General features: G+C 55.9%; 9 protein-coding genes across 9 annotated transcripts; 7 read left to right on the forward strand and 2 right to left on the reverse strand.

The window, feature by feature from the left end:
• Positions 1-707: 707 nt before the first annotated feature.
• On the forward strand, positions 708-1,623 carry C8Q71DRAFT_857939 (peptidase A4 family-domain-containing protein; the record flags this gene model as incomplete). The annotated part of the gene is made up of 3 exons (XM_047927457.1): positions 708-917; positions 977-1,154; positions 1,226-1,623. The coding sequence occupies 3 exons, from the start codon at positions 708-710 to the stop codon at positions 1,621-1,623; spliced, it is 786 nt and encodes a 261-aa protein (XP_047778964.1).
• A 327-nt stretch (positions 1,624-1,950) lies between these two features.
• C8Q71DRAFT_759383 (ARM repeat-containing protein) lies at positions 1,951-6,683 on the reverse strand. Its single transcript, XM_047923788.1, has 16 exons — positions 6,593-6,683; positions 6,513-6,538; positions 6,311-6,460; positions 6,147-6,259; positions 6,001-6,098; positions 5,530-5,940; positions 5,382-5,477; positions 5,259-5,335; positions 4,164-5,204; positions 3,679-4,102; positions 3,554-3,624; positions 3,411-3,505; positions 3,087-3,358; positions 2,883-3,029; positions 2,611-2,826; positions 1,951-2,559 (listed from the first exon to the last, which is right to left on the reverse strand). Exons 1-16 carry the CDS (start codon positions 6,629-6,631, stop codon positions 2,173-2,175), a joined length of 3,663 nt encoding a protein of 1,220 aa, XP_047778965.1. The 5' UTR covers positions 6,632-6,683; the 3' UTR covers positions 1,951-2,172.
• Positions 6,684-6,700: 17 nt separating this feature from the next.
• Positions 6,701-7,869, forward strand: C8Q71DRAFT_56222 (uncharacterized protein). Its single transcript, XM_047919371.1, has 3 exons — positions 6,701-7,038; positions 7,090-7,187; positions 7,241-7,869. Exons 1-3 carry the CDS (start codon positions 6,925-6,927, stop codon positions 7,695-7,697), a joined length of 669 nt encoding a protein of 222 aa, XP_047778966.1. The 5' UTR covers positions 6,701-6,924; the 3' UTR covers positions 7,698-7,869.
• C8Q71DRAFT_56235 (uncharacterized protein) lies at positions 7,547-8,704 on the forward strand. The gene is made up of 3 exons (XM_047919373.1): positions 7,547-8,077; positions 8,144-8,230; positions 8,287-8,704. Exons 1-3 carry the CDS (start codon positions 7,796-7,798, stop codon positions 8,419-8,421), a joined length of 504 nt encoding a protein of 167 aa, XP_047778967.1. The 5' UTR covers positions 7,547-7,795; the 3' UTR covers positions 8,422-8,704.
• Positions 8,705-9,042: 338 nt separating this feature from the next.
• C8Q71DRAFT_759395 (uncharacterized protein) lies at positions 9,043-10,461 on the forward strand. Its single transcript, XM_047923789.1, has 4 exons — positions 9,043-9,307; positions 9,358-9,601; positions 9,660-9,748; positions 9,801-10,461. Exons 1-4 carry the CDS (start codon positions 9,182-9,184, stop codon positions 10,095-10,097), a joined length of 756 nt encoding a protein of 251 aa, XP_047778968.1. The 5' UTR covers positions 9,043-9,181; the 3' UTR covers positions 10,098-10,461.
• A 512-nt stretch (positions 10,462-10,973) lies between these two features.
• Positions 10,974-13,120, reverse strand: C8Q71DRAFT_708130 (FAD-linked oxidoreductase; the record flags this gene model as incomplete). Its single annotated transcript, XM_047920599.1, has 8 exons — positions 10,974-11,090; positions 11,144-11,238; positions 11,297-11,730; positions 11,784-11,923; positions 11,978-11,987; positions 12,049-12,311; positions 12,394-12,666; positions 12,722-13,120. The coding sequence occupies 8 exons, from the start codon at positions 13,118-13,120 to the stop codon at positions 10,974-10,976; spliced, it is 1,731 nt and encodes a 576-aa protein (XP_047778969.1).
• A 154-nt stretch (positions 13,121-13,274) lies between these two features.
• On the forward strand, positions 13,275-14,701 carry C8Q71DRAFT_759404 (p21-C-terminal region-binding protein-domain-containing protein). Its single transcript, XM_047923790.1, has 5 exons — positions 13,275-13,449; positions 13,518-13,748; positions 13,812-14,024; positions 14,084-14,263; positions 14,317-14,701. Exons 1-5 carry the CDS (start codon positions 13,381-13,383, stop codon positions 14,473-14,475), a joined length of 852 nt encoding a protein of 283 aa, XP_047778970.1. The 5' UTR covers positions 13,275-13,380; the 3' UTR covers positions 14,476-14,701.
• Positions 14,702-15,613: 912 nt separating this feature from the next.
• Positions 15,614-18,149, forward strand: C8Q71DRAFT_759408 (uncharacterized protein). The gene is made up of 18 exons (XM_047923791.1): positions 15,614-15,940; positions 15,994-16,072; positions 16,124-16,137; positions 16,187-16,295; positions 16,343-16,360; positions 16,413-16,438; positions 16,497-16,522; positions 16,583-16,617; positions 16,673-16,697; positions 16,759-16,770; positions 16,836-16,851; positions 16,914-16,953; positions 17,015-17,115; positions 17,171-17,230; positions 17,294-17,321; positions 17,376-17,458; positions 17,527-17,798; positions 17,862-18,149. The coding sequence occupies exons 1-17, from the start codon at positions 15,849-15,851 to the stop codon at positions 17,783-17,785; spliced, it is 1,023 nt and encodes a 340-aa protein (XP_047778971.1). The 5' UTR covers positions 15,614-15,848; the 3' UTR covers positions 17,786-17,798; positions 17,862-18,149.
• A 551-nt stretch (positions 18,150-18,700) lies between these two features.
• C8Q71DRAFT_810126 (cytochrome P450 monooxygenase CYP63) lies at positions 18,701-21,851 on the forward strand. The gene is made up of 13 exons (XM_047926043.1): positions 18,701-18,747; positions 18,799-18,937; positions 18,996-19,133; positions 19,184-19,587; positions 19,639-19,727; positions 19,785-19,817; positions 19,873-19,894; positions 19,960-20,476; positions 20,538-20,593; positions 20,650-20,788; positions 20,847-21,133; positions 21,195-21,389; positions 21,453-21,851. The coding sequence occupies exons 4-13, from the start codon at positions 19,192-19,194 to the stop codon at positions 21,480-21,482; spliced, it is 1,764 nt and encodes a 587-aa protein (XP_047778972.1). The 5' UTR covers positions 18,701-18,747; positions 18,799-18,937; positions 18,996-19,133; positions 19,184-19,191; the 3' UTR covers positions 21,483-21,851.
• Positions 21,852-22,777: the final 926 nt, after the last annotated feature.

The raw sequence follows: 22,777 nt of genomic DNA on the forward strand, positions 1-22,777 counted from the left end.
CCCTGCCATTTGAGGAAAGGTAGACGGTCGGGATGTGCTCGGCGTGATTGCCATGGCGATGGTGTTGCTGGGTGCAAACAGAGGCAAATAACGCGGTGGGGCGCGCCACCGACGCGACTGGGCTGTGGTTAGGAGTGGCGCTGGGCCCCACCCGCACATGCACTAGCGATGTGCGATACCACGAAGGCAGCGGTGGCGCTCGCGAAGACCGCCATCCATTCTCATGTCCGCCATCTGACCACAGTCCTCTCCCAGCAACTGCATTCGGGATCCTGCCGCACTGCCCATACTCGACCGTAATCCCGCACAAGCGCATGCCCATCCAGTGCTCCTCCTCGTGCTGCCTCCCATTCCTGGCCCCTGCTCGCCCTTCTCGTCCATCATTGCGCGTCGTATCCGGGCCATGCCGCCATAACGACCGCGTTGCTGACCCGGCTACACAGCGGCTGCCGCCAGAAATGCGTTCCGTAGCACGTTGTCGGGCTCAATCAAGCCTTCTCCATCCCACCGCGCATGTGGCCTTCTACCACGACGAACCGCCCCAGAATAATGGGGTCGCCCCTAGTCGCCCCCCCGTCAACGCCGCCTACCATGCAGCGATCCCGCACACCTACTTATAAAGTCCACCCCAGCTCGGCTAATCCCCAGGTTCCTTTCGGTCCCACAGCCCACTCGAGCCTACCGCACGCCCTCGTCTCCGAGCCGCCATGTACGCCATCGCCCTCCTGACCTCCGTGCTCCTCGCCTCTACGGCCGTGGCCGCGCCCTCCCGCCTCGCTCAGCGCGTCGCCGCCCGCCGCTCTGGCACCCACCTGACGCGCCCCCTCCAGGTAGTCGACTCCTCCTTCACGAGCAACTCCTCGCACCCCCAGTACAGCTCCAACTGGGCCGGCGCCGTGTACGACTCTTACCCCTCGGTATGTTCCTCCCCCTCAGCCCCATTGCACGGACACTCACCTCATGTTCCCGCACACAGGGCTCGTTCACCGCTGTCACCGGGACGTTCACCGTCCCGACGCCCTCCGCGGGCTCGGGCAGCAACGACTCCTACTCCGCGTCCGCCTGGGTCGGCATTGACGGCGACACCTGCAGCACCGCGATCCTCCAGACCGGCGTCGACTTCACCACCTCCGGCGGCTCCGTTTCGTACGATGGTGCGTATATTCGTCCCGCCCCCTCTCCGTGCGCCAGTCCCACTCACGCTCCGCCCGTCCTGGCCCCGCAGCCTGGTACGAGTGGTACCCCGATTACGCCTACGATTTCTCCGGCATCTCCTTCAGCGCGGGCGACGTCGTCACCGTCACCGTCACCGCGGCGAGCACGACGAGCGGGACGGCGGTGATCGAGAACACGACCACGGGGCAGCGCGTCTCGCAGGACATCACGTCCTCGTCCGCGCTCTGCGAGGAGAACGCGGAGTGGATCGTCGAGGACTACGAGGAGAACGGCGGGCTCGTGCCCTTCGCCAACTTCGGCACCGTCACCTTCAGCGGCGCCGCGGCCACCACGAGCTCTGGCTCCGTCGGCCCGGGCAACGCGACCATCATCGACATCCAGCAGAGCGGCACCACCTATACGGATGTGTCCGTCGACTCGAGCTCTGTCACGGTGAAGTACGTCTGAGCTACGGGCGGTCGGCCCAGGCTTGCATGACGCGCGCGGGTGGGAAGGACTGTAGAACATTTGTGACGCAGAGCTGAGGACCACTGTTGTATTTTCGGTATATCTGTTGTGTGCTTCATCGTATACTCGGACTATTCGAACGATGTTTTGGGTGGATCTCTTCCTCTGGTCGCACGTAGTCAGAGCGTGATTGAGCGTTCGTGGCGGTACCAGTGGCACCCGAGATGAAGTCAGCAAATCCGCAATGGACTGCGGCCGATTGGCGGCACGCATGGTACTTAGACTCCTCAAATCACTGAATAAGTCTGTATGTCGGCACCACCTGACGGACATCCAGAATCCCCGAGTCTCCGTTGCCGACCAAGGAGATATGTACACTGAGTCACACGGAACCACTGTCAAACATGCTATTACGCCTATACTGAGTAGAGATACATCTTTGCTGAGTACAACATCACCTCCGCACATAATCGTATATCTTTCCCTTCTGTCTCATTTTAACGCGCCTCCCCAGGGCCCATTCTGTCGTCCCCACCGCGCTTCGCACACTCACGCCCCGACAAGCTCCCGGAACTCTGTGCCCCACTCCGGGCTCTTCTTCATGCTCTCCACGAACACATCGAACCTCGTGCTCGCACCGGGCGTGCTGATCTTGCTGAGCGCCGCGACCGCGCGGAGGGTGCTGCGCTGGAGCTCCGCCGCGCGCTCCAAATCCTGCTTGACCGTGTCCTTCGTGACCGTCGCGCCCTTCATGCTCTTCTCGAGCGGACCGGTGATCTCGTCGAGCCGCTGCGCGACCGCCGTCGGCGCGAGCTGCGACAGCCGGAAGAGCATCATGTGGCAGATCACCTTCACCTCGTCCGAGTCGTCCGCGAGCCCTGCGAGCACGCGCCCGAGGAACTCGTGCAGGTCGAGCTTCGCCAGGCAGGTGTCGAGCTGTAGCGATCGAGTCAGCGGTGAGATCTGGGAGGAGAGCAGTCGACGTACTAGAGTGTAGAGCGTCTCGTACGCGGTCTTGCGCGCCTCCAGGCCGTCGTCGACCTTGTGTGTCCACGGCCCCATCTGCACGGTGCGGATGAGCTCCGGGTTGATGACGGTCTCCTTGTACAGGTTCGGGAGGATGAATTGTAGTCTGTCCCGGATCAGATGCGGCTTCAGGCGCGCAGCAGAGTTGAGTGCAGACAACGCCAGCCTCCGGACGGTCTGCAGGGACAATGATCAGTGAAGGTGTCGCATGCAAACCTTTCCAAAGGTCGTACCAGGTCGGTATCGGCGATCAGCGCGAGGAAGTCCATGAGCACATTGCTGAGCAGCTCATCGTACGAGCTGGACGTCTCCGCGAACGTGTAGCGGATGGCCGAGATGACCGTTGCTCTGGACGCGGGGTTCGCATCACTGATGCGCTCCTACTCAATGCGTCAGCCCTTCTGCATCGAGCGATGCCTCTGCGGTCAATGACTCACATGCAACTGTGGCAAGTATAGCGAAGGGTGCGTGGTGGTCAGCTTGCCAAGGCACGCCGCAGCGACGTTCCTCGTTGTCTCTTCAGAGTTGTCCGAATTCTCGAACAGCGGTACCCAGAGCAGATCGGCGACCGTCTCGAGCTGGCCGTGTGAACAGTGCGTCACGACCTCCTTGAGAGCGTGTAGGGAAAGCAGTCGTTTGCTAGGATCGTTCTCGACCATCTTCACGATGACAGGGAGGAAGTGGTGGAGGTTCCCCACAGCGATGTTACCTTTGAATGTCGTGAGCGTACTACATCATGATTTCCAACAGTGCAGACATACCGGCGGCAAATGAAGCAGCTGTGCGAATCTCCTCCTGCTCAGCGGCGAATCGCTCGATCACATTGGAGAAGACGCTCTCTTGCAACGACATGTCGCTGAAATAGCATGAACTTTATTCCACTCGCATACGACGGATCACTCACATGAAGCGCCCGATTTCTCCCACTACAAGCAGACTCAGTACAATTTGTGATGCCTTCGCCTTCGAACTGGGCTAAGGCATGGTCAATCCTGGTCAATCTTACCGTCACACTTTCGATGCACGTACCTTGAGGTGTTTAGCAAATTCGGCAATCGTACCCGCCGCGATTGTCTGCTGGGAGATTGCAATCTGGCCGATGCAGCGAGCCACGTTCGCAAGTGAGGCGTCCGACTTCGGCGCCTTCTCGACAGAGATGACAAGGTTGGGTACGAGGTGTGTGGCGACCTCCATATCGGCCTGCACTAGGGCCGCAAAGAACGCCAGTACGGATTCGAAGGCCGCGCCGGCAACGAGCGGAGAGTGTGCAATATTGTAGATGTCTGTAAGTAATTCACGCTCGACCTCCGGGTATGTGTTGGCGGGTGTAAGCTCCAGGAGAAGGGCAACGATCGAAACGGCTTGTGACATAAGAGAAATATCCGAGATGGAGATGTAAGCCTTCAGAGTGGGGATAGTAGTCGTCGGGAGATCTGGTGGGACAGCGTTGTACCTGTCGACGAAACAAATTCAATGCGCTTAGGTCGAAGAACGCTCTCCGCGAATGCACTCACCTCCTCAACAGCGCATCCAAACAATTGAACATATCACTCTTGCCGACACGTCCACTCTTCTTCAGCAACGTCAACAGCCAGTTGACACATCCATTAACCCAGTTGTCGTCAATCTCAACCTCCTTCGCCACTCGCGTGACCACGAGTACGGCGCCCTCCGTACGACCTGTGGTCCTGCACATCGCGTCCCACTCTTTCCTTGGCTTCGTCTTCATGACATCCGTAGCACACACCCACAAGTCGCCAATGCAGTTCTCCGTGCACGCTCTTACCTCCGCATCCGTATCATGATTCCCGAGTCTTGCCACGGCCTCGTTATAGACAGCATCAACCCAGGCGCCTCCCTTCACCGGACGCATGGTGTTCAACAACGACGAGAAGACGCGGAACGCCTCGGACGCAATCCGTGGGTGCTTCTCGCCGAGCGACTTGAGGAGCACCGGCAGGATGCTGTCCAGCGAGGCCGTGAACGTACCCGGCGTGTGGGTCGAGAAGAACAGTCCGACGAAGGACATACACGTGATCTGCAGCGGCGCAGCATTGGCCTTACTCGACTGCTGCAGGACAGCCTTGCTCGTCGTGATGATCTGCGACGAGTACGAAGACAGGGAGTTCGGAACGACCGTTAGCAGAGTGTGGACCAGCGAAAAGCCAGCTTGAAGGGTAGCGGGTGGCGTCTTGGGCGACTTGAGCTGGTTCAGCAGTGCTTTGGCGAACGACGATACTTGCGAGCGTAGCAAAGTGTACGGCGTCTCTTCCACCTCCATGCCTTCTGCCCGTTTTCGCTTGCCGCCGATGGTAGCCACATCGTTCTGCTGCGTGCTGGTCCCATACACTCGCGTTTGCTGGAGAAGGACACCGTATGTTGACCAAACTTCGACGCGAACAGTCTCCTCACGATCACCGAAACGGGAGATCAGAACCGGAGAAACCTCTTTGTAGAGCGTGGTGAGCAGCTCTGGGCGCGTCGCGATGATAGCAGCTAGTAGTTTTGTTGCGGATCTGCGGACCTTGTACGACATGTCCTCGTCGTCGGAGTATCTATGGAGTGAGTTGAATGAGAACGCGCGAGTCAAAACGGTCAGTCGAACGCACTGGTCGTCTAATTCAGCCTCGTCGTCGTCTTCGTCTGCCATTTCTTCGTCTTCATCATCGTCCCCGCCTGCATAATTCTGCGAAACATGAGACAATGCACAGATATGCTAAGAATACGCGTACAGGATCATACTTGATGAACTGGTTTCCGACTTGGATGATGGAGGACAAAAACGGTGTGACCGCTGTAGGGCACCGTAGAACTAGCACTTCCAGTGCCTGCGGGACGTCACTAACTACCTCCCTTCACTTCTGTGATACGAGTACATACCTGCAATGCACTCTCTTGTAGCTCCTCGTCATCCCGCTGAAGAGCCTTGTTGATGGCAGGAACGATTTCGCCCAGTACGGGCTCTATTTGATGTGGCGTATGACGCGCGATCGCGGCCACGAGCTGAACGGTCGTGCGCTGCTCCTCCACCTTCGCAGATGGCGTGAGACCAGGCAGCACCTTTCCAGACAACAGTTCTTGGAAGAGCTCGACACGCGTACTCGGTAGGAACTGGGCAAGAGTTGTGATTGCGCGCTTGCGGACGGCTATCCTCGAATGCGATAGCATTGGCGTGAGCACGGTCAATGGCTGCGGCTGCAGGTCGGGATTTCCGAGGTAACCGGGGAAGCGAGTGATCAGGATAGACAGGATGGAAAGCGTCTCAAGGAGTGTGTCTGGTGGCGTGTCGGGCTGCACATAGCATGTCAGTTATATTCCGTATCTACGATAGTCGTGCTCGCACAGACGTACCTTGGCCAATTGCGATAGCAGCTTGGGCGCGAGCTTCTCACATGCCTTAGACGCAATCTTGCCTTCTGGTGGTAGCTCGGACGTGATTGTCTTCAGCGCTGATCATGAAGTCAGAAACGAGCGCAGAGATAGAGGAAAGCACTTACCCAAACTCGATATATCTCGCAACTCATCGTCCTTGCCTGACGAAAAGTCGATGAGCCTATCCACCACATACTCCATCTGAGATTCCCGGATGATCTTGATGAGCTGACCCAGGCTGAGCGATCGTAAGTGCCCATCTCAGCAGCCATACAGGGTGTTTGCGCACCACTTCACGGCCTGGTTCTTCACCTCAGAGATCTTATCCTCCACAAGTGCCAGGACCTGGCGCAAGACCTTGGTCTCCGTTGGCTCATCGCCGAGGAACGTATTCGGATCTTCCTTGATCGCAACCAGGAGGTCATTGAGACCCATGTACCTAAACCCAGCACCATGAGCAATGTATGGACGCGTCACCTCAGGCACCCTACCGGAAGTCTTGGTCGGAGGACTGCATCTGAGTGGCAGCACACGCGTCAGTCGATGCAGATCGGGGACTACAAAAGACTACCTTCTCGATGAGCCCGTTCATAATGTATGTCTTCGTCATGACGGGAGCGAACTGAAAGAAACAAAGAGGGTGAGGATGTGGTGGAAGGGACTTGAGTTCCGCTCGACCGCGAGCTTCGAGGCTTGGGCGCGCCCTCGCCTAGCGCACGTGATGTATTCTGGAGCATTTCAGCCACCGGCGCGTTCGCAAGCGTCGGAGGCGTTCGGCGGGAGCGGGCACGACGCTTTCGTCTCGAGCTCAGATCTCGACTCTCACTGCCTGCTCATCACCTATCGGTACACCACAACACAATGGAAGGTCAAATCACTGGAGAATTGAGCACCTTCGCCTAGATGCTGCATGTGGCTGCAGGCCATGCCGTATTTTACCCTCACTCGAGTCACCATCCACCATCCTTCACACCGCTTTCACACCGCTTTTCAGTGGCACAGCGTATCTATTCGGCTGTACGTATGCTATAGCGGTACCTCCCATATATTGATGCTGTTTGCCCGCAGAATGACGGATGCGCACCACTTTTACTGTATGTCTTAATTCTGGGTGTTCTCAGGCTAGGTTTTCATTCCGCTGCCCTGCATGAGGCTATCCGAACCTTGTATGGTCTCTCAAGCTTCCTCGGGTATGGCGCTTGACTCTCTTCGTGGCTAGCCAAAGAGCAACTCAGTCAGACACAGCACTCACTGCCAATCCACTCAGAACGCATGAGAAACACTCGACGCCCTTCGTCTTTGTCCTCCGCTCCAAGCAACAACTTCCTGCTCTGTCCGGTGCGCATCTTCTTCATCCTCTCCGTCAGCTGAGCAAGTGGTTTCAAGCGGCACGCGAACCTCGCGTCCACCTCGAGGCGTACGAATTCAGTCTGCTTTGTTGTGACCCTAACAAAGGCTTGCCATATCGGGCACCTGCAGATTGTATCGCATTGTGGCTTAGCGCGCTTCGCCACAGAACAACAAAGGACGGTGCGGCCACACGTTGCTGGGTTACAGATATAAAGGAAGGTTCCTTCCGTGCTCTTGTCCTCGTCTCACTCCATCCTGCCACCCCACTCCTGGACGTGATCCGGCGCATCGCCATCGCTTACGCCACTGGTTATTATCTCTGTTGAGACTCGCAAAGCGCCCTTACACATCTGTTCGAATACTATCGCAAGCTCATCGGCCCCCACAGTCACACATCACACCATCCAGCGAATCCCTCAGAGATATGTCGATGATGGGCTTCACAACGCGCTACAGTACGGGGCTCGGATACAAGGAGGGTACCCTCGCTGGCGTGCACCACAGAACGGAACACGAGCGGGAAAGCAGCGCCAGCACAAGTGGCGGCGTGTCTGATCATGAGTCGTTGTCGGATCTCACAGAGCTATCGGACGACGAGGAGATCGTCGAGCCCTCTGCCACAGAAGAATCCGAGTCCGACGAGTCCGACGACGAGCAATCCGCTCACGATTATCTCAATGCGCCACTACTGGGGTACGATTTTGAGGTAGGCGACCCCCATTCAAGTTGACGTTCAAGTGCTCGACGCGACTGACCTATCGATCTCTCACAGAAAGGAGAGTCAGTCTGGGTGTACGCATACGATGGTTGGTATTGCGGCAGCGTCATGCGACGCGTCGAGTCACCCGACAGACCAAAGGTGAGCTGATCGGACTTAGGTATCAGCGCTGACGATGTCTGACTCCTGTATGGCAGGTTGTGCAATTCAGGGTGCTTTTCCGCCGATATGTGAGGATACAGAAAGACTTCGCGCCCTCGGATGGGACGATCAAGCCTGATACACCACGGATCCGACAAATGCTGCGGGCCGCGAAATGCCTTCCGCAGTGAATATCCGTGCATACTCTCTGAAGACCGCTTTTGTTCCGCCTTCGTGCTTCTGTGGCGCCACACGGGACTGGAATGCGCATCCCGCCTGTGGACCTCGATAACCTTTCAATAGTCGTTCTTTGCATTCCCAACCTTGAATCGACAACACGGACTCTACACTATGACCACTGTATGACTGGACATGTAGCATGAGGCTGAATCGGATGTTGTATAATTGACACCGTCAAAAATTTAGAAAGTGGGCAAGAACTCTGCACGGGCCCGTCGGCTTCGGATGTGCGAGGCCCAGACTCGGTTCTCGACGCAGACGAGCACAGTCATAAGTAAAGCCTCCGACATAGATTCAGACGACCCGGTGTGGGCGCTGACTCCACTCAGCGGATGGGTGAATGGGAAGTGGAGAGTCCGGAATGGTCGGTTCAGACTGAAATTAAAGCGGTAGCGGATGCGGCTTGAAGCACTCGCAAGGGTTGGTTATACGACGCTCGAGGCTGCTCGAGGTTGCTCTGGACAACGGCGACGGATTCAGAGTGCGCGGAAGAGGAGGCGGAGCAAAGTAACTTGCCTGTTCGGGTGATCTGAGGTGTGACGTAATTACGAAGCGGTGCGCCGACTGAGCCATCCGCTCTCCTCCCCGAACAGCATATAAGGCCCACCAACGAGCCCGGCTTTCCCTCATCACCATCATCATCTCTGCACTCAAAGTCTACACTTCACCGTACACTTCACCGTACAAATCTCTAAGAACTTATCGCCCAGTATGAGTCTCTTGCAAGACGTCCTCCGCACCCAGACGATCGATCAGACTGGGAACACGGTCTCGATCACGGAACGTCTGCAGACACAGCGCGCAGATCCTGAGAGCGACGAGGAGATAGTCGGCGTGGTGCGTACGATGGTTGTTGCCTTACCTCTATCTGTGCTGATCATTCGTAGGTCTCTGCACCTGGAACCCGCCCTGCGTCACGAGCGCCCTCGCGTCCATCGTCACCTGCACCTCGCAGCGCTGCTCGTCGGCCATTCCACATCGCCTCGTCTTCCACGGGATTGCCGAGTGATCCACTCAGAGCGTTCCCCACGGATGTCTCGCAGCGCGTCTTCTCGCAGCTCTCAGTCAAGGAGCTTGCGCGGTGCTCGCGGGTATCCAAGAAGTGGAATAGGAGTCAGACATTGAACTATGGTACGTCTAGTTGTCACATCAACAGTTGCTATAGTCAGGTATTGACGGATGTATCCAGTCTGGTTCCAACACTACCGGAAGGAGAACTTCCATGACGATAGTCTCCCGCCCGGCAAGTGGACCAAGCGCGAGTCGAAGCAGAACTGGGTATGTGATTGCGTTTACGCAGACCTCCGATCTATGCTAATCGGCCATGCAGCGGACAACCCACCTCCAGACTCTCGCTTCTCGCGACAACGACACCCTCGGCCCCATATTCCACTCGTATTCCGGCCGGTCCACTCCAGGGGGCTCCGGCGCGCAGACACCGCGTGAGGTGCGCGAAGACAAGTGGCGCATGGATGCGGAGGGCGAGTCCCGGCCGTCGAAGAACGAGATGCGCGAGATGTACAAGGAGCTCAAGGGCCGCAAGGCCAAGAGCAAGTTTAATGTCGGTGCTGGCGCCGGCATGCGCGATAGGGGTGGATGGGCGGACGCCGGGGAGGAGGAGACATAAGAGTAGCGGCCATTAGTTGTGGAACAACTTGAGCATGCGCTGTGCTCCGTGTACGATGTAGGATTAGGAATTCACATATACAAACAAAGCTTGGCTTAAAGCATTCAAATGTTCAAAGCACATCTCTGACCTTACTCGCACGCGATCGATACGCATGGCAGCCTTTTCATTGGTTGGTTCACGTCTTCGACGTCCGTTTTAGCTGCAGTAAAGCCGAGGTGTGCTGCGCGACGACACACTGAATCGATGCCTCTGCATGCATCGCTTACTACTATGTACTGGGGTCTTGAAACGGGGGATCGTACGTTCACTTACACTGGTACCATTTCATACTCTCCAACCATGCATGAACGTATGGACATACCTTGAAGTCGGAAGTGAGCTATGCGGACCCTACTATTCATCTTGGGTCCCAGCTTTTCGTGACGTTCATCTTGGGCATCGTGTCTTACTACTCATTTACGCATAAATATTCCAAACTGTGTCATAGAGTGCGTTCATTTGGTATGCCAACATAGGATTGCGCTCAATGGCCGTCAACGCTCAAACTTGAACAGGTGGCGCATTCAAGTTGGAGGTACCATGACTACATATCATGAACTGCACATCATACAAGCTGCTTACAAGCTAATAGGATCGGGACCACATAGACCAAGCGCGGCTGCTGAATCTTTGAACGACAAATCACTGCTATCAGCCCTCCGCTCCGTCATCCTGGCGTGCAACCCATTCAATATCCGAGACTCATCAAGAGAACCGTGCCGGAATCACGTCCTTGTTACCGACACCCTGCAATTGGATGGATGGATCTTCTAGTTCTACTTGAAAGCCCTGTGCTGTTAGTCAGATTCCAATACTCAGACGTATCCCGGACCTTCAGCCGGACAGCCTCTTCCATATAAGCTCTCCGGCGCGTTTCCGTTCCTCGGCAGCCGCACCGTTCCCTAGCACCGACTTGTTCTCTATTGCCCGCCTGCTCAGATATGGCATGACCTAGCCGGCGATATTCATGAGATGTACACACAGACTAGATCAAAGAGACCCACCTCCGAGAGCGCACCGTACGGGATGTACTTCAGCAGGAAGGGCGAGCTGCAGTGCGTCCGCTCGACGATCGAGTCTGACAGCGCATCCGACATACCTACACGCAGCGATCCATCAGCCGATGCTTTCTCAGAGCACAGACATCGACCACGCACCGTACAGCTGCCCCATCGCAACCCTCTCAGCGACCTCCTCTGTCACCTCCAGCACGCCGCCCTCCCGCCTCGCGAGGCCCCTCCTCGCCATTCCTTCCAGAATACCATCTACACTCTTCCAATTATGCGTGCCAAACAGGACGGCGACGCTGGGGACCTCGCGCTTGACGTCCTTCCGCACCTCGTCCAGCAGTAGTGCCGCACACGCGTCATAGCACACGTCCGTCTCTGCCTTCGTGATCCATACGGGTGGCTCGGGATCTGGCGAGATGCCTAGGCCACTGGCGTCGCCGAAGCCTTCGAGTGAGGAAGCTGCAGAAGAGGCGTGGGCGGCGAGTTCGTGTGGGTGGTATGCGCCGCGGACAAGCTTCGCGCCGAGCGCGTAGCCCTCCGCGCGGGCAACCGCGATGCTTTGCTTCAGATATTCCGGTGTCCTGAGCGAGGGACTCATTTGACTGGATATACCTCGAGAGCCGAACAGCCTTACCTCCTCAGATACGCCTGGTAAGTCTGGTAGATGACCGGTTGTATTGTCACTTGGGTGGGAGGTTTGCCGAACCAGGATGAGCGACGAGGGAGTGCATTGAACTCTCGCTGGAGGGAAAGCAAAAAGGCATCTACTGCAGGCTAGATGTCCCACGTTCAGAAAGTACCGGTGTGACTCAACAGATGAGCACATACTTGGTACCAGCTAACAGGTTACAACAAAAAACTATGAGCGAGAGCACACGCAGTCAAAGCGGTCAACAAACCTGTACTCGGCATCCATGATGATCTTGACGCCGCGCTCCTTCGCTTTCGTGCAGATTGCACGTAAGTCATCGCATAATTGCGCCAAATCCGCGACATCCTCCTGCGATAGCGCCTCCTTGGAAGCTCTAGACAGGGTGAGAACGTCGAGGTCACTCGGATGGGGTTGTCCAGGGAAGAGAATCGCCGGTGAAGACGTGGGACGCGTCGCAACCAAATACTTCGAGAAGTTGTGCAGGGTCTCTGGGCAGGGTACCATTGCGGTCTATGACGATTTGATGAAGCGTGGCGATGTCATTGTAAGACAGCAGCGCGAGCGACTATCCAGAGGACATCGGAGGACGCACCAGCTTGATCGCGACCCACGTTTTTCGCCCCTTCACGCTGTCCGCGCTACTTGCATGTATGTCCTCGAAGTTAGCAGCGACGTCTATGCAATGCAGTGTCTCCTCAAAGATCTGCCTGACGGTCTCCTTCGCTGCCGTGGCACGCTCCTTAGAGCTACCAGCCGCTTCCGCCTCGTCGACCTCGACGCTATACGCGAACAGGCAGCCCTTCCCCTCGGCGCGCAGCTGCTCGAGAAGAGGGATACAGTCCTCTGCAGTATCTCCTCCAACGAACTGGAAGATCGTCAGGTTCATAGTCGATTCGCTGCTCAGAGAATAGGCATCGTACGTGATTAAAGAAAGTGGCCCGCACGATCGCCTCCGTGATTTGCTTGAACCCAGGGATAGCAGTCAGAGTTTTGAGTATAGCGGGTGCCCAGTCTACGAGCGCAGGGACGGAGCACATAGAATACACGACATACGACCGAACCAGAGACGACAGAGGCTTCTGAGGCCTCTCGGATGCCTTTTCGGCCTCTGCGACGGGCGCATCTGCATGGAGAGGCCAGACACTCCCAAGAACGAGCGAGGTCGTTAGCACACCTGCAGCGACCAGGCCAGCTCGGAACAATCGCGGTGATGATACAACAGGGCGAGGTAGTGTCACAAGGGTCCGTGCAGGCGTGGATGCATGCGGCCAGGTCGTCCGAGGGTGTCCGAGTCGCCTGCACGCCAGTCTGAGCGACATCATGGGAGCCATGCCCGCAGAGGGGACGGAACGAGTAGAAGCTATCAGAGCATGACTCGAGGATGCCGCCTTTTATATCGCTCGCGATAGGGGGCGAGGCCCGCGGTATGTAATAGACAGCGCAGACGGCGAGAATCCTAAGGAAGCGGACGCGGAGGCAGGCACGGACAGGGCACGGAGCTCGGCGCGCGCGATGGTCACGCCTGCCTCCTCCGCGCGCGCCGCTGCCCAGTTTTCGCCTGCCTTCCTCCGTCTCCGCCATGGCGAAACGCAAGTCGCTCGCAGCTGACCCGGAGCTCGACTCGGACGGCGAGGACGCCAGCGAACGCGTAGGTCTCCTCTCGCCGCGTCTCCTCCGTGTATCTGCCGGCGCGATAAGCTCACGGCGGGCCAGTAGAGCCTCGTGGACGTCGATTTCGACTTTTTCGATCCGCACCCGGACGTCGACTACCTCGCCCTCAAGCGGCTCGCAACACAGCTCTTCCAGGGCGACGCAGAACTCCTCCATGTCAATGATCTTGCGGACCTCATTCTGTCCCAACCGCTTGTCGGCACTACCGTCAAATGTGACGGCCGGGAGAGCGACCCATACGCCGTTCTGACTGTCCTCAACATGCAAGTACACCAAGTATGTGTATTCATCCAAAACTTAACGTTCAGACGGCACTGAGTATACCTGCCCGGCCCGCAGAATCACCCCTCGATCAAAGCATTGACGGAATATGCGTTGGCCAAATCCTCGGCCGACCCTGCATTCCATGGCGCTTTGCAGAATCTGCTCGATCCTGCGTCCTCATCTCATGTTGGATTTGTCTTCTCCGAGAGGCTGATCAACATGCCCGTACAAGTCATGCCGCACATGTACCGCATGCTTACAGACGAGATACAATGGGCACTGGATGATGTAAGTTTGCACAGTCGATGTATGCCGCTGTGTTCTTAATCTCGTCGGCACACTTGCAGAACGAGCCGTACAACTTCACGCACCTGCTCGTGATGTCGCGAATATACCGCCTCTCGCCGGAAGAAGAGGCTGAGTTGCAGGGTCCGGCCCCGCGCTCCAAGCGACAAAAGCAGATTGCCCAACAACCCTCATCCGGTGGGGTGTACCCTTTCCATCCAGAGGATGAACAGATACAAAAGGCGCGTGGCACTTTTCTCTGCCTCGTAGCGTCTTTTCTCATACCGCGGTTTAGATTGCTTTGCACTCACTCGATTACAACTTCACAAATACTAAGCCGCGTGAGGAGAATGGGTTCGGTTTGGATATGGGTGGGCGGATGATGCTCGTTCCCGCTGCAAGACTACGTGAACTTGTTTCCATATTACAGAACGCTTATCCGCCTCCCTCATGATGGCGATGAGATGCATAGATTCACCCACCCGTGTACTCTCATGACACCACCAAACCCCATAGCCTGTCGACTCGGCGTTATATCGTTGGACGACCGAAGACGGTAACTTCGTAAGAAGTCAGTTATTGCATGCACAGAAGCTTGCTTGCGTTTTCTGTGCTTTCGAATACATGATGCATGACGCTGGTGGATCAGCTCCGCTTTTGACTGCGTCGCTGCACACATATAGTGCCAGTCTGCGGATCCCCTTTCCCTTCGAGGTATCGTGCGAACCTCGAATTCTCGATCGGTGGCTTGAATATTTCGACGCAGCAACTCTGGCGGACCAGTGGCGTTGACGTGCACGCAAGGACACGGCCTCGACGTGCAGGAACTCTGCTGTCTCAATATATATGTCCTACATATGCGACCTTCCTTCGAAGTTCGAGCCTCGGAGTCGTAACCAACACCGGTACCTTGCTAGCGCCGGCCGGCCGCCAAGTGCCGGCACCATCGAACATCGCTCAAGCGCCCGAGGAACGGGTCACTGTCAAGACGCCGATTCTCCGACATGGATCGGCGGCTGAATGGATCCTCTCTCTAAGTCCTCCCCAAATGTTGCCTCGTATCAGCTCGTATCTCCCCGGAGAGACCAGATGAGTCAGTGTCTCACTCGTGTACGACAACCGAGTGAGGGAAAAAGAGAGGGAGAGGGGACGAGACGAACTTGCCCCCGGCGGGATTGTGACGGAGGCGGGAGATCGAGATGCGTCACTCCGAGTCCCGTCCTCATCGGGCCGAGGCGGCTACTTACTCTACTGTATGTGGTCGAGTGAACTTCCGGATCTGTGAGTCTACAGATTGAAAGTCAAACCGTCACAGACCAGGAGCAGCTCAGAGCAGCTCGCGACGGAACAGCTCAACATCAGACGATCAGGTTCTGGGAAATAGCTAGTGGGCTAGTATTTGATAGACTGATCACTCGGTCTCACCAGGTGTGCATGGCAAGGAGAGTGGTCAATGTTGGGTCAATGTCAACAGCAAGTATTCCGACACGCCGCCCGACGAGAGGGGACAGAAGGACCCTGAGGGAGCGCCGGCGCCGGCGTGTGGGCGGGTGAAGAGAGGTCACAAGCGGGTCCGCGGCGGTGGCGGGTGGCTTTATCGTCGCGACGTCTCTCGGCTGCTGGCTAGTGGCTGCGTGCTGCCATCATGCCTGCTTCTCGAGACCATCACGCGCAACGCCCGGATCACCCAATGCACCACTCGCCATACTTATATTACATGCCTCCCTCGTCCCCGCTCTATCCTCCGACGCCGCCTCCCGGTCTGGTCCCCATCCCTTTCGCTCTTTCTGTGCATTGACTTTCCGGATCCCTTGAATTCGTACGAAGATGTCGGCGACCGCTGCCGAGATAGCTGCGCTAGGGCCCATTGTGAGATCGACCATGGGTGCCATTATAATCGGCATGTTCTTCAGCTCTACGTACGTGTTCTCGTTCTCCGGCGAGAACATATCTTAACATGAGATTTCTACAGTTTCTTCGGGATCACACTATTGCAAACGTATCAGTACTATGATCGCTACTGGTCCGATGCCTGGTGGCTTAAACTCTTCGTGAGTCCTCTCTTCAATGCTCTCGACGACATACTGAAGGCCGGTGTCAAGGTTGCTGTCATAACGTGCGTCCCAGTCGTCTTGTGGGACAACACCATTGTGAAGTTTCAATAGCATTCTAGACGCCCTTCAGCTTGTCACTGTTGTCCATGCAAATTGGTGGTATCTCATCGGCAACTACGCCAACCCGATGGCGCTCCAATACATCCCTTGGAGTCTTGGTGTAAGTTCGTCCGCCCTCGAATCGACTTGGGCTGACGCGTGCTTCAGTTGGAGACAGGATTGACTGTGAGTACAACAACATATGCATCCATTTGCTGGCAATCTCACCCTCGGACAGTCCTCAATTGGTTTCCTTGTACAAACGTGCGTTACATTGCTATATGCACAGGCACTGTGCTGGACGCTGACGCGGATTGCGTAGATTCTTCGCCATGCGTGTATACATACGTACGCGCCCTCATATCTCTCTATCCTGAGCATGTCTGATGAGTACATGACTCTTCGCAGTTAGTCGAGGTAACGGTTGGATGACTGGACTTATTGTACGTCGCCCCGTTCGATTCACTTAGAGAGGCTTCACTGACATGGTCATCATAGATGCTATGTGCCTTGTCTCAGTTTGGTACGCGATCTCTGGGTCGACCCCATGTATACGCGCTGACTGTGTGAGTCTGCACCAACAGTGATTGGAGTGTGTACGTATCATCCGTTCCTTGATACACCCATGTGACATACTCAACTTCATGTTCTCCCTACATAGACTATACCGCAGCAGGGTGAGCTCCGAGCGTGATCATAGATGTGTTCTCCATAAGCTCACTCGTCAATCTGCGCTTAGGCAGCACACGCAGCTCGCCGCGACAATCGAGACGATCATTGTGCGTCTTCGTTCACTTCACGCCTTTCAGCTCGCGCTGACGACGATTCGTATCATTCCAGTGGGCATCGACTGCCGCGCTCGCGTGCAGCATCGCGGGGGACGTGCTCATCACGCTCTCCATGTGCTATTACTTGTATCTCGGCCGTTCGGGCATCGCTAGGTGAGAGTCCACGGGTCGGTATCAAACGTTGGGAGTTCTGACGTTTGAGGTGCAGCTCGGACAGGATGATCCATGTGCTCATCAAGTATACGGTGAACACGGGTTTGTTGACGACGTGAGTGATCATTCCGGTCAGCGACAGGTAGATGTACTGTGCTCATGCAGCCTGCTTGGTCAGCCTGTCGGCAATCTGTACTATCATCCTGGTGTGTGCCTTGTCGTTCTGTGTATGGTCAGGACTGAAGGATGCCGCCCTGTAGTCAGAAACGCTCCCGAGCACTTACTGGGACACGATGTTCTACTTCGTCGTCAGCAAATGCTACGTCAACTCCACGCTCGCAACGTACGTCCACCCCACCTCACCCAACCCTCCCACGCGCACCAACCCACCCTCACACCCCCTTCACACAGGCTCAACGCGCGCGAGAAGCTGCGCCAGCGCGTAATCACAAACGTCGCGACGGGCGGGACGACGACGGGGAGCAGCGCGTTCCGAGCGTCGCTGTCGTTCGCGCCTGGGCGCCCGGCGCACAGCGCGTTCAGCAACTACACCGAGGACTCGACCGCGTCGATGTTCAGTGGTACGGTTGTCGGCTCGGGTCGCTTCGTCGCTTCGGACGAGGAGGACAAGGAGGCAAGGAAGGACGCGGCGGGTGGGTATCTGGTGTGAAGGGCGGTGGACGGTGAGTGGTTGCGCGGTCAGGGGGGTCAAATGGATGCTGATGGTGTTCGCTTTCTCGGTTCAGACTATTTCCTGAGAGGTCGATTCCTGCGATCAGCGAGTCTGGTTGGGGCTGCGCCTCATCGTATAGTGTGGTACCGCGCATGTCTGTCTGTTGTGACATCAGCCCCATATGCGCCCTGCCACCCTACATCTTTGCCTACTCGGCTTATGTCGCCCTGCTGTAAGTGTACATGTGTATAACATAAGATTCGTGTTGCTGGTCGTTGGAGACTGCATCTATCGAGCTCAAGGGTTCGGACATAGCAGTAACGTGCAAACCTTGCATACCGTGCATTTGTCGACTCAATCCGTTGCGAGTTGCGCGATATAGTTGCTGGTGAGTGTACTTGTCCAGCGAACGTATCAGCCAAGGCGTTGCTTCTCTGACGTTGTCGATAGGTCGGTTTGATCGGCCTTGAGATTTCGATCAGTGCTCAGTACTACTCAGTGCTCGCACAACAAGGTTTGTCAGTCCCCCATCCGACAACGCTTGGGTGGCATCGCCGCACAACCACGCGTCCAGTGCACCGTTTGCCTGACATTCGTTGTATTCGTCTACCAGTATGCCGCAATCAGGTCGGATCTCACAAGCTCAATTCGTACCTCAATCGCGCACAGCTTCTAGTATGTCGCTCCAACGGAATGAGGAAACGGGGCCGCGAACACATTACTTTCACAATCACGCGAGTGCACCGGGTACTATAAGTCTCAGTATGTGGACAACTTCTTTACCAGCGCTGTTCTGCACGGTATTAACTTCTCATCGCAGGTTGAGTTCGCTTGTCAGATAACAGCAAGAACGTGACAACAGTGGGCCATGTGCTTCTGCAATGGAAGACCGAAGTCTATGAGAGACGACTTGACGAGCTGCTATCAGTACGTAGGATTCAGTGCTCCTTCGTATATCGGTATTGTGTTCATCTGAGCATACGGACTCTAAAGCTAATAGATCTACTTAGTCACAATTCAAGACCTCCACGCGGCGCCTCTCACGTTCACGCGTAGGGTTGGAGTCGAAACACAGCCCTCCGGCTATCTCTCGCACGAACGGCGACTCTCATCGTTGAGACTGAATAGCAGAAGACGTCAACGCCTATGGTAAGTACCAAACAAGTCAAAAGACGGCGATAGACGTCGCTCATCGGTCTTCTGGGAGCACTGCGAGCGCCCCGGACATCCGTAATCCTGAAACGGACACGCTCGATACTGCATCTGTGCAGCTGCCCTGTTGCTCGTGGGCACCAAGATGAACTTAAACCAGTGACAGTTGGCATCGATGGTTGTGCTTCTTTAGGTGGGCACACTGTCCTTTCCCACTTCCCAACACCTCTGAAGTCGCTACAGAGACAACCATGAAGCCCCAGTTGCCCCCGACGTGGTACCGCGCACGCTTCCTCATCGGTGCTGCAAAGTCGCTGTCGCCGCCGTTCATCCTGACTTACCTCGTGCTCAACTACTTCATTCATCGTCCAATGTCTGGGGGTGTTACAACTCTCGCTTACGCGTTGTCCATCCCGTTGTGGATATTCTTGACTTCTCATTATTCGATCTGGATAGACGATAGACGTGCCAGACACCTCGGGGCATTGCCGATACCAAGGGCTAAGGGAAAATTGCCCGGGAATATTGACATCATGATGCGGTTCGCCAAAGACTTGCGAGAAGGCTATATTTCGCAGGCAATGGGTGAAATACTCGACGAGTACGGTGTCGATACACTCAACACTCGTATCTTTTGGCATGACAACGTGAGTCTTTACACTTTCCCCTGCAGTAATATCTGACTGTGTGCTACATAGATCATCACGCGGGATGACCTACATATGCGTACTGTGCATCAGACACAATTTGAGTCCTTCAAGCGTGGGTTTGAGACCCTCGAGAAGATGTACGTGAAGTCATTCCTGCATTCGGTCCCACATGATCGTGACTCAGTGTTTTCTAGGGGCTCGTTTTTGGGCCGAGGTGTCTTCGTAATGTGGGTGCTACAATACCGACTAGCATTTCTGGGGGCTGACTCCTACACTATCCAGGGACCGTGCTGAATGGAGAACAGTATGTGTTCTTGAGAACAATCCAGCGCTTCAAATGCTGATCAGTGGCCGTGTGCGGTGCTGTAGGAACGCGCCCTCATCCGGCCATTCCTCAACAAGGAACGCATCTCTGACTTCGATATCTTTCAGGAACACGCAGACCGTGTACTTTCCATCCTCTCCTCCTCTGCATGCGCCCACGAGCCCATCGACATTCAGGACCTCTTCGGCCGCTTCACACTCGACGCCGCGTCTTCCTTTCTCCTGGGCGCGTCCCCCGGAGCACTAGACGGCCCGCGTCCTGTCCCATACAAGGCTAATATTGGCTCAAAGGGCGCAGTGACAGAAGGCCAGCTCGGCACGTTTCTATACTCATTTGAGGAAATCCAGATGGTCATCGCGCTTCGGTGGAGGCTGCAAACATTCTTCCCGCTTTACGAAATCATGGGCGACCGTACATCGCCGCATGTAGATGTCATCACAAGATGGATCAAACCTATTGTTGAGGAGGCCTTGGAGCGGAAGAGACAGGAGAGTGCACAGGGTATCCAGCGTCAGAGAGCCGAACGGACGATGTTGGAGAATCTAGTTGAGAATACCCATGGTTCGCTCTTTTATCTATATGACTTCTTCGTCTCATCTAATTCGTCTCTTGCTGCTGGCAGACGGGGGGCGAGTCCGGTTTGGCTTGCTCAATGTTCTGATGGCAGGTCGTGACACGGTGAGATTGTCCTGGTCTTACGCTCAAATCATATGGTTTAACTAATCCGTCCATAGACGGCCGGTCTCCTGACATTTGCACTGTACCTACTTACTATGTACCCAGCGGTCACAGAACGTCTACGCGATGAAATCTTCGAGCTGTGTGGAGCGAAGGGCAACCCGTCGTACGATCTCATTCGAAAAATGCCCTACAGTACGCCCTCACCGTGCTCACCTCTTTTGCTACTCACATCCTGTGCTTCTCTTAATAGTGAAGGCTGTTTTGAATGAGACACTCCGCCTGTTCCCGGTTGCGCCATTTGGGATCCGCAATGCCATTCACGAGGTTCTCCTGCCGAGTGCGGATGGCAAGCCGCCGCTATACCTCCCTGGAAAGGCTCGCGTCACTTGGGCAATGCTGAACCTCCACCGGCGCAGCGACCTCTGGGGAGAGGACGTGGACGAGTTCGATCCCGATCGGTGGATCGACCCCAAGCGGCTTGCGCGTGTTGAAGACCGGCCGTCCATGTATGTTCCGTTTCTCTCCGGTCCGCGCTCGGTGAGCCTCCTCAATGACTGAAACCAAGGATGAGTACTGACCTTTCCTGGATGATTTGTAGTGCCCTGGTCAGAATTTCGCGTTGAACGAAGCGTCGTTCATGCTGGTTCGCCTCCTCCAGCGCTTCTCGGGCTTTGAGCTAGTCCCCGAGGCGATCCCAGGGGGCGCCTGTCCACCACCACAGTGGCAAGAGGGTAAGGGTCGCCAGCGGGTTGAGCAGGTCTGGCCGAGCACTGCATTCACCGCGTTCGTGAAGGTGAGTTCCGCGTCTTGTTCTATCCATTTTCTCCTTTTGGCTCATGGATCTGTGTTACGCTAGGGAGGGCTTTGGGTGCGCCCTCTGCCGTGAATGTCAAGTGGGCCTTTGCTGCATTAGTGAACGTCATACCGTTTCGACCAGTCCGAACAGCGATAACCCAGTGATCGTTCGAGTCATTCTCATTCGGAGTGCTATCCAAGACTTCTGTTGATCTCCATGCTAAGGGGAGAGATGATTGATGATTCACGGCAGATGTTACAGTGTAATCGCGAGGTGGGAGGAGACGGAGCTGGCGTCGATATTCTCGATCGCTTCTCGCTGCGCTCGCCAGATCTGCTGCACGCCTTCCCGGACTCGCACCTTCCAACGTGCCCCTGCTCATTGGGATGTTGTGTATCTGGAGCCATTGGCCTTTAGAGGAAACCGCGTGAGCTGAGCAAGCTATGTGTTACATTTTGTGTTCTTTGTTGTACCAATTTGAGCTTATGAGGCTCAGAAGGAGGAGGAGGAGGAGGAGGAGGATGAAGGTCGCCACAGCCACCGCGCGGTCCGCGCACGGCCCCTCCGACATATTTATCCGACGTCGCTGCTGCCCTCTCAGTGAGACACTGAGAGTCTCAGGCTCCTTCGTCCCTGCACCCGACGTCGACCTCGTTCTTAGTCGCTATCTCGAACGTACGATCCTCACACTGGCCGTTGCTTCAGAGGTCAGTAGTGGATTCCCGCTCGTTCTGCCGACATCCAGTTGTCGGACTGCTCTGTCCAACCATTCTACCGGCGTCCGTATACGTTTACTCCTCCTGAACATGTCGAAGACCTGAACTCGCTTCCTTGAAGTTGCCCATGGTCGCTATCTCAAACAGCCGTAGCAGACTGTTCATTGCCGCACGCCTCGAGTTATGGTCGCGCCGTCACTGCCGTGTATATTGTATCGTGTCAAGCGATTCCGCGCGAATTGAGCCCCTCTCTGAGTAGATCAGTATGGCAATCTACCTCAAAGAGATCTTGTTACAGTGAGTTCCTTTGGGCTTTCCGAGTAACATCTTTTCCTCACAATCTTCCAGACCAACGCTTCCTCTCCCATGGATAATGTCCACACACGTCCGCGTTGAAACTTGACATACGAAGCGTGTGCGCACCCTCGCACAGGCAGAGGGACGGATTCCAGTGATCGATGTTTACGGGAACGAAATTCTGCACCGAAGTTGATGGAGTAGCGAGACACGGTGCTGTGCATCGTGCAGGTGAGCGCTGTTCTGGACTCATGGCTGTGGTAGCGCACTGGCACTGGCTTCCTCGACAAGCGGGCGGATGCACCGGTCCCGATGAAGCTTGAAAGCATACGCTATCGAGTACTAGCGGCGTACGCCGTACGGTACCACCTG

This window comes from Rhodofomes roseus (genome assembly GCF_022264815.1).
Source record: "Rhodofomes roseus strain CIRM-BRFM 1785 chromosome Unknown C8Q71scaffold_10, whole genome shotgun sequence".
Taxonomy (NCBI): Eukaryota; Fungi; Basidiomycota; class Agaricomycetes; order Polyporales; family Fomitopsidaceae; genus Rhodofomes; species Rhodofomes roseus.